The 9,821-nt window shown below is 36.3% G+C and overlaps 1 protein-coding gene across 1 annotated transcript; it reads left to right on the top strand.

Moving 5' to 3' along the window:
- The first annotated feature begins 245 nt into the window (after positions 1–245).
- LOC121374178 lies at positions 246–3,836 on the top strand. Its single transcript, XM_041501155.1, has 4 exons — positions 246–528; positions 1,649–1,743; positions 2,133–2,192; positions 2,239–3,836. The coding sequence occupies exon 4, from the start codon at positions 2,307–2,309 to the stop codon at positions 3,789–3,791; it is 1,485 nt and encodes a 494-aa protein (XP_041357089.1). The 5' UTR covers positions 246–528; positions 1,649–1,743; positions 2,133–2,192; positions 2,239–2,306; the 3' UTR covers positions 3,792–3,836.
- Positions 3,837–9,821: the final 5,985 nt, after the last annotated feature.

Below are 9,821 nucleotides of genomic sequence, written 5' to 3'. Positions count from 1 at the left end.
GGAATCTGGTTTGTGGCAGTTTGAGTCTCTGAGCAACCACCAACCACTGGAAGAAGGTGATCCTGTACTACAAGCAGCCATGAGACTCGACTTTCTTTGTGAGGAATCTGGTTATGTTTTGGCAGTTCATGAGTCTCTGAGCAGCCACTGCCACTGGAAGAAGGTGATCCTGTACTACAAGCAGCCATGAGACATCGACTTAATCTTTACGATGAACCGAATCTGGTTTGTGGCAGTTTGAGTCTCTGAGCAACCACCAACCACTGGAAGAAGGTGATCCTGTACTACAAGCAGCCATGAGACATCGACTTTCTTTGATGAGGAATCTGGTTTGTGGCAGTTTGAGTCTCTGAGCAACCACCAACCACTGGAAGAAGGTGATCCTGTACTACAAGCAGCCATGAGACATCGACTTTCTTTGCTTGATGGCTTGAATGGTGCGCAGAGAGATTTTGAGATCTGTGGAGAGACCGATCGGGGCCATTTTCCTTGTATCCTCCTGCTATCTATGGACCATGTCTTTGTGGGGTTTGTGTAGTTTCTTTGCTGACTCTGTTATTACTCCTAAAAGTACAAAGATAATACATCAGGGGTGCAGAAAGTACTCGCCCGTTAGCCAAATGCGAGTGAAAATTCTGAGGGATGAGATAAAAAATGTATCTGCCAGTCCGATGTGCAATCTGTTTTTGTTTTTGTTTTTTTTCTGACTGATTATGTAAGTAATATAGTTATGTTTTAGGCAAATCCTGAACTCGGCATCAGCCATGCCACAGTTTCAAATGTCTTCAACTGCTTACGAAATATGGAGTCAAATTAATATGTATGTAATAACCGAATTGTTACGGATCAATATAGTTTCGATAATCAAGACATTGTTTATTGGTGATCTATTTTTTCACTTTTAAGTTGGTTCTTTTCATTTGTAAGTTTTTGCACTGTTATCAGTATTAAATGTATAATAGAAATGAATGTCAAAATGTTCTGGCTTTTGTGGATGATCGTATGAAGTGAAGTGTAAACATCATAGTGTCCTACAGGTTGGTGGAGGAGTATAAATTCTGGTGGGCTAGTAGATTCTAACTGTTACTGATCCAGATGGCTAGTGAAATATTTTCCATTTCTGCACCCCTGTACATGTATGTAGAATAAGATTCTGTACACAGATATATTCTGAGATGTATGGTTTTCACGTAAAAATAGGAACGTAAGTTGCTATGTATACATATTCTTTACAGGACTGTAATACTGCAAATTTATTCAACCAAAAATTCGTCACTTATATTAGAAATCAAATAGCACTATATGTATTCTACATTGCTATTTCATACCTACTAAAGAAATACAAACTAAATCTCCTTCACAGTTTGAATGTGGTTTAATAAACGTAGCAGTTCTTTTTTAAAATGTATCAACCAAAGTTACAGTATGTTTAGTTTGGTTATGGTTTTCTTTTAGTCAGTTTTCTAAAAAATTTAGCATTCTTCAGGAAGATGTTTGAAATTAGGATAATTTTAAATATACAGAATACTGTTAGCAGTAATTAGTTTTGGTATCCAGATTTTCTTTTAAAACACTAAAATTGCTGCCTACATGGTGAGCCCTTGTTATTTTTATATTACACATTTTATTTTGAATAATTTTGTTTCAGGCTGGTTATTACAATGCATATCAGCCTGTGGGTTTCTGTCTGATGTCAAATACCAGACCATTGTTTATACAACAAATGGTCCTTGTCGGTTCGAGGTATGTACATTAACAATCATGATAGATACCAAATTAGTTTTTATGTGTTTCTCTTTGTGTTAAAACTTTTGGTACCATGTAGGCTACAACAAAATATATTTTCTAATAAAAGGGGTGTAAGGTATGGAAGTCCAACGGAAAAATGAAGAGAAGAGTTGTATTTCTCTCTGTACAGTTTATAATTTATTTTGTTCAAGTATAGCAGGCCCATAATGAACATATTATATCCAGATGTATGTGACACTAGTTTAGACAGAACTTCTGAATACAGTTTTTTGTTTGTTTGTTTGTTGTTTTAATTTGAGAGCAAGCAGTCATTCAGATTAAAAATGATTCTAACAGAGTGCACTGTATGTTACATAGTCCAATCATTTGAAATTTCTTTTCAGGTAAAATTTCGTGAATGTTTGCAGAGAAACCATGATTGCCTCATTCCATATGATGGATCAAGTCACTGCCTGCACTTCCTCAATAGGAACACAGCTGCTGGGGATGAAATTGGTTGGGATTTTGTGGATAGAGTGTTAAACACTAACATAACTTTTTCAGCCTATTGTACACTGATGACTAATCAGTATCAGCGCCTGTATTCTTTATCTGCTAAATTTATGTCTCCACAAACGTTTATTGCTTGGTGGTTCTCATGGGCTTCTAATTTCAAAGTAGATTTCAGGGTGGTCTGTGATATCTGCAAATATGAACCTAAATACCTTGCTTGTGATGGAACAAAAATAGGAATTAATTTCCGACATGCTTCAGTTACCCCTATTGAGATTCCTTCCACAGATGTTAAGGTTGATCCCTGTCATAGGAGAAATGAGACAGCTTTTATTCATTATAAGCAAGGAGATTTAGACATTGCTGCAAACATTAAATGCAGGGAACATTTGCTTTATTTGTCCAAATATCACAGGGGTTTACTAAAGGATGATCAGAAGCTGCCATGGAATGCCCAAACGGATAGAACAAACCTACTTGTTGAGACTGTGGATAGGGATTGCAGGGAGATTGTAAAGCGATTTTCTCTAGGAGAATATTCAAACTTGCTTCAGTTCAAATTGGCCATTGTCTTTGCAGTCTTATCCAGCAATTCCTCTCTCACCAGCCTCATTCCTTATCGTTATCTCACTCTGACAGCATTTATTATAACATCTCTGAGAAATGCTGTCGATTCAGATTGTGATTTTGTTAATGATCTTGGACAATTTTCTCCAGAACTTCGAGATATTGTACATTTTGCTTTAGATAATAGAGAATCATTTCTCGAAGTTCTGGATTTTATTGAATATTTGGTTTTAAGAGTAAAAGACATTCATGGAAAAAATAAGGCACCAGATTTTGCTGTTCCTCAACCTGGAACTTACAATCCAGAAAAATATGGCAGGGCATATTATTTTAATCCAACAGGTGAGCAACTCGGGCACCTTTCCAAATACAGTATGAATGAACACGCTTCCTCAAAAAACTATGATGATCAGCCTGCTAGAGAGGAAGAAAAGTGTAACAAAAATTTTCCTCAGGTCTCGAGGAAGGGCACAACATACTTATTTTTATGGTTTGATCCCAAGCATTATGGACATTGCTATGGATATCACATGATTCCAGGATCTGAAGGCAGGAAAGATCCTTTTACATCTGCATATTTGTATTTGGAGAAGGCACCTGAGGAACTTTTCTATGACTTCAGTTGCCAGCTTGAGGAATATTGTTTGAACAGAGAACCTGGTTATTGGCAAAACACCAGATTTTGGCATGATGTGTTTCATTGGTTTAGCCACAAGTGTCCAGTTACATACAAGTCAAGACGCATTTTGTCACTTAGAAAAATGAACACAGAAATATATGAACAATTCAATTCCTTTATCCAACGAATCAAATATTCTGCTAGAGCCATATCAATGGGTAAATTTAACCACTATTTGCAGTTCATGATACACCAATGGTGCATTAAGAAAAAAGCAAGTTTCCAAAAGAGATGCAATGTTGCTGCAACCTATTTATTAGTGTTTAAGATTTCTCATGCACTGTCAGTTTTGTTCTGTAAATAACTTCTACAATGTACTGAGTCAAATTGCATTTTGTCACTTGGGAAAAATGGACAGAAATATATATGAACAATTCATTTTGTGTATCCATTGAATGAAATATTCTGCCATAACCTTTCAATTTCAATAATTGACATTTTGTATTTTGTACAGTAATGCATTTCTTGACTTGCAGAACAATGACAACTAAAGGAAGACAACTAGACTGAAACACATGTACTCATATAAGTGTTTCGGATGATAAACATACGCTAATTTTAGTAGTTTGCATAAAGCTCTGGGTGGGAATCGAACCCACGTACCATGAACTGCAATTACTATGATTTATAAAAGTGAAGTTCCACCATATAAAATATGCTACATTGTTCAGATCCTGACAGTCTACATTTTTGCTGTGCATGCCGACAACTAATTAGTGCGGTCAATATGTCAAGGAACAGGATTACTGCAGATATATGTACAGCTTACTTTGGCTGTCACAGAAACAAAAACAAAGTTTTAATAAACACAGGGTATCAAATTAGTATATGAGATTGCTAAGTCTATCTGATGTAATAAATGTAGGTTGTTGAATAAGCACATGGGTAAGATTTAATAAATTGTTCTCCTGAAATTATGTAGAAGAGCAATTGCTCTCAGTGTTCAACTGGAAAAAATAGTACCTTCTCCCTCCAGTATACAGTATGAATATAATTTGTCAATATCACCAAGTAAAATTGCTAATCTTTTCAGTGAACACAGTATTTGAGATTTAATTATTTTGGTAGTATCCAAGTTGAATACTAGTACTTACTAGCATTTCCAAATCTGATTCCACCTGAGAATTTGGTATTCTGTTTTTGAATACATGTCATTCTAATGTCCTAAAACAACTCATAAATGTTAAAACAAACAGAAATAAAGATAAGGCACGAGTTTGGAAATCTTCAACAAATTTAAGTGAAAAATCAGAATTTAAAGCATAAAAAATATACGAAAAACCCCCAGACAAAAGCCTTTGGTATCTGGGTTCTGAAAGTCTGGTATCCAAAATTATATTCTGGTATCCCCGGGATATCAGGATATTGTTAATCTCGAACACTGAAATACTTCAGTGAGTTGTCTGTAAGTTACTTAAAAACAGTTTAATATGTAACCATAATAGTGATAGAGACGACCTATGAGAAAATAATCCTAACACATTTACATGTGACATTTTCAACTTCTGCTGTATATCTGAAGCAGAAGTACATGTATATAAATCATTAGCTGGACTGAAAGTAAAAAAAGCTATGTTAAAACTTAATAGGTTTGTGACTAGTTACTTTATACTAAACTTGATTTATACAGAGTAATGAATATTTAGGGTACCTTGCAGGGAGAGCAATTGCGACTTTTTTAACTTGTCATTTGGGAGAGTCATATCAACACTTTCAAACAGTAGTAAAGTGCTGCCAGTTACGGCAAATGTGTTCTCAGTGTTTCCATACTGAGGACTTCTCATCCTGCAAAGTTAAGAAAACACACACATGACAGAATTAAAACCAAAAAAAATCAGAAAAGAGATGAAATAGCAAAATGAACAGCAACAAATAAGAAGATGTGGATCAACAAAATGTACATCAACACATTTAGTATAAAGTGTTTAATATCACAGAAATATACACTCGGTGACAACAGAAATGCAAGGTGATAATATTAACAAGAATGCTTATTATTTGATTATAGATTATAATATCTCATGTCATAGGAAGTGAAGTGTCTATTACTGTATTGCTAAACATCACTGTAGTGTCCTACAGGCTGGTGAACTAGTAGAAATTCTCGTGCGCTATTTTTGTAATATTTAAGCATTTAGAGTAAATAATCCAGTCCGTTTCCTACACATAAGGCGCTAAATGCCACACTGATTTCACTATTTCCGCTTTTCTAATTCAAAATTCAGAGATTAAATCAAGGAATAATTCTGGAAAAGGCAGGCATCCTTTTTTGACCTCTTTGCTTTAGCTGCGTCAAAACAAATGATGGCGTCTTGTGAATTGTGTCATTCCATGGATAGCGAAGTCAGATGTGTATAATTAAAGCACAGTTCTGGTTGTATTTTGCATTAGTAATCAAATTTAAAATATGGTAACCCGATGCAGTAACTAACAGAGATAAATCAGTGTATACAGTTAGCGAATTGCCCAAGGCAGCCATGACCTTGATGTCTCTGAGGTGAAGGCCAAGAACTGCAAGTAAGAAATAAAAACATTTTTAACAGGGTGACCAACCTAATGGAAATATTTTTTTCAGGAATTTCCTGAATTTTTTTAATTTTTAAGCGAGCGGATGCACTTTTCAAAAATAAAACTTAACACACACAAATGGACTTTTCAAAAACGTAATTTAAAGTGTGAAAATGCCATTTTTTAAACCTATATTTGCAAAATATCAACAACACGTGCCCTAGCAGTGGCACATAAATGTAAAAAATACAGTAATTCAAGTTAAAATGAGAAATATTTGGCATTAATTCCATAATTCCGAATGTTCGAAATTCAGGATTTTTCGGAAAATTCCGGAAGGTTAGTCACTCTGTTTTAATACAAATACAACAAATAAAACAGAAAGAATCGAAAGAAGGAAAAAAAATTCAAGACGATTATTCCATAAACGGGTTCTTGAATTGCTTCTCTCCTTTGATACAAAACATTCCATAATCTGAATCACAGATAAGTGTATGCGTATATAATAAACATATTCAATATTACGTTTTCACAACATTATTACATATATAAGATCGGTTGATCCGTTAGTATATCGCTTTGTTAGTTGCTCTGGCAGTTGGTCAGTTGGCAGTCAGAAAGTTCATCCCACTGGCGGCCCTTCGTTGGACTGCAAAAGACAAGCACAAATGCACTTTTATTACACTCGTCATGTTTCACTATCAACGACGAATATCGTCACATATCTACTACACTATTTGCAAGATGACATCATCTTTTTACGCATTTGAGGTCAAGTCAAGAATAATAGGCTTAAGAGCCCACATTTTCAGCTATAACAACTGGAGATAGTGTTTGAATTTTGACCTTGATAAGCAAAAGTAGTGAAACAAATACAGAGTATAGTGCTTCATGAGCAGGGAACAACTGAATCATCTATTCCAAATTTTTAAATATTTACGGTTATATGGCGTCAGACATATGGTTAAGGACAATACAGATATTAAGAGAGGAAACTCGCTGTCGCCAATTCAGGGGATATTTTATATGCACCATCACACAGACATGGTAGTACATACCACGGCCTTTGATATATCAGTCGTGGTGCACTGGCGTTCTGGTCCTGTCCGCGTTTTATCAACACATCGCTCACACTTGATGTCAGTACTGATACCTGCGTTCATAGTTTGTAAAATATCATTTTTTTAAATGAATTGATTCTAAATTAACACAATTTATATACTCAAAATTATTTACAACTGTTATGAATGGATTATGAATACTATTCACTACAATAGAGGCACACAAATGTAGCATACCTTTTGCAGATCGAATATAATAATTGAAAACAAATTCTAACAGGGGTCTTAAAAATCGTAAAAATTAAATTCTTTGGCTTTGTTGATCTGGCACGTGTGAGGTCATGTGACACGCACCGAAAGTTAATTCATCTTTCTCCATTTTAAGTCGATTTCTACCAGTCATGTGGACCAGATATCGGTAATTTTAAGGAATAAACAAAAACGACTTAGTAAAATTAATGGTTTTAGGGGTTTGTAAAGTTTTGTATTTAGATACTTACTTTTCTCAACTTTATTGTTTATACAAAAATTCCTGAACTGTGAAGAAAAACCTCGTAAATGAACGACATGCCGATGACAACAAATCGGATGTTGATTGCGCGAACCGTGCACGAGAAAACAAAGTGAACGGAATTTGAAGCATAACGCAGTTAGGGACGTTGACGATATATTATTCACGGGCGTACGAAGGTGCAAAAAAAGGGGGCGGCACACACACACACACACATATATATATTTATATTTATGTATGTATGTATGAACATATAAAAACCATCGCTGCTGCTACAAAGTGCCTCCCTTGCCCCCACCCCACCCCGTTCTCTACTCCAGTGCGTTATGGTTTATAACTGGAACATTGTTGGAAAGTATATGTTCGGTCAGTGACCCCTTTCTATCTGTACGCTCTTTGTACGTCGTGTTCGAACCACGTAATATATACCGCATATTGTCTCATGGTGTGAGAGGTTGCAGGATCAATCGTCCTCGATGGACTGTGGATTTTGTTGTTTTCTATCTCAACCAGTGCACATAACTGGTACACCATAGGCCTAGGTATGTACTGTGGCAAAATGTGTCCGTGATTTGTTGGGGGGTGGGGGGGGGGGGGTAATCTTGGGAAAAGTTTATTTAGCATAATTTTAAGAGGATTCCAAAATTAGGTGCTTGTTCCGTTTGTTGAGCCTAGTCTAAAGTACAGCGTTTAGCGTGTAGCTTGTGGCTATTGTACCTACATGAATAAAACATATTTAGGGGTCACGGTAAACTGGCTCTTTGCTATTGTTTTAACCACCATAAGCAACAAGGGGCTGTTCTGCCCTGCTATGTCATCATTGACGTACCCAGAGGAGGTCAGAGGTCCCGCTCGTTTGAAGTGCCTTTTTAATGAAGTGTGTGCAGTGTGTAGTGTGTGTGTGTGTGTGAGAGAGAAAGTGTGTATGTGTGTGTGTTTGTGTCTGCGTGTATGTGTGTCTCTGTGTATGTGTGCAGTGTTTGTGTGTGTGTGTGTGTGTGTGTGTGTGTGTGTGTGTGTGACGGAACATGCTCTTAATTTTGTTTTCGCCTGTGGCGATATTAATTGTGTTAGAGGGCCGTGTGCAGTTCCATAAGCACTTAAGCCCAGGTGGACAACTTGTTACGTGATACCTTTGCGCGACGGTCGTCTAATACACATCCAGCCAGTTGCGGAGGCCATGTGGCTAGTAGTTACGTAATATCTCCGGTAGTGCTGTTTATGGCCAGGGGATTGCTCGCGGTATGGCAACAGCCAGTCTGACGATCAGAGAAAAATATACAGACTCTGGTCGTGGTGGAAACTCACATGATAAGATTCGGTGCCGCGATGTACCCCCAGGCGATATTCGATTTATAATAAATAGCTAGGGTTTAGAGATATCGAGGAGAAGCAAAAAGGACGGCTCCCAGGGAACGTTAGTCCGTTTGGACTTTGGCAAATATATTATTTCTGCTCTGTTGTATAACCGTGATGTGATTGATGTGACTTTTAATATTTTAATACTGTATTATACCAATATTCTTTAGACAGTGTCTTCGGTCATCTGACGAAGTAAATCGTAGACTTATTGTTCTAACATTATACGAGTATTTGGTAATATAAAGCTTAGCCAGTCATCCTAGAGGACCTAGATAAACTGTAGGTTATTGTCTTTATTGTGATAGGTACCAGTATTAATTCTGTGTTACCAGGTTACTGAACGAGTAGTAAGGGTTAATTAAAAATTAACCAGTTAGGAATAGTGCTGTAATTCCTTTATTAATTAAGTTCTCCTGGCAGCGTTTCTCAATTATCACATGTTATTGAACGAGTAGTAAGGGTTAATTAAAAATTAACCAGTTAGGAATAGTGTTGTAATTCCTTTATTAATTAAGTTCCCCTGGAAGCGTTCTTCAATTATCACACGTGTGGGTGTTGTGTCACGTTGAAGTGATTAGCATATTGTGTAAACTAGACACCTAGAGATTAACTAATTAAGTGATGAGTTCTGGGTTGTTATTATTTGTTGTTGTTAATTGTCTACTGCGGCAGTACATTTGTCAGCGTAGGTTAATACAGATTCCAAAGTGTATTGTGTTTTGTTGTGTTTTCTAGTGAACTAAACGTGCTATAAATATATATACTTTATATAAGATCTTATCTCTGATCATACCTAGACGAGCCAAAGCGGGTATATTGCCTGTTAAAGAGAGATCTAATAGATATACAGTTAGGAGAGATATTTTGATAATCGTGTTTCATTCAGTTACGG

Source organism: Gigantopelta aegis, chromosome 6 (assembly GCF_016097555.1).
Source record: "Gigantopelta aegis isolate Gae_Host chromosome 6, Gae_host_genome, whole genome shotgun sequence".
Classification (NCBI taxonomy): Eukaryota; Metazoa; Mollusca; class Gastropoda; order Neomphalida; family Peltospiridae; genus Gigantopelta; species Gigantopelta aegis.
The sequence above is the reverse complement of the archived record's forward strand: the minus strand, read 5'-3'. Positions and strand labels throughout refer to the sequence as shown.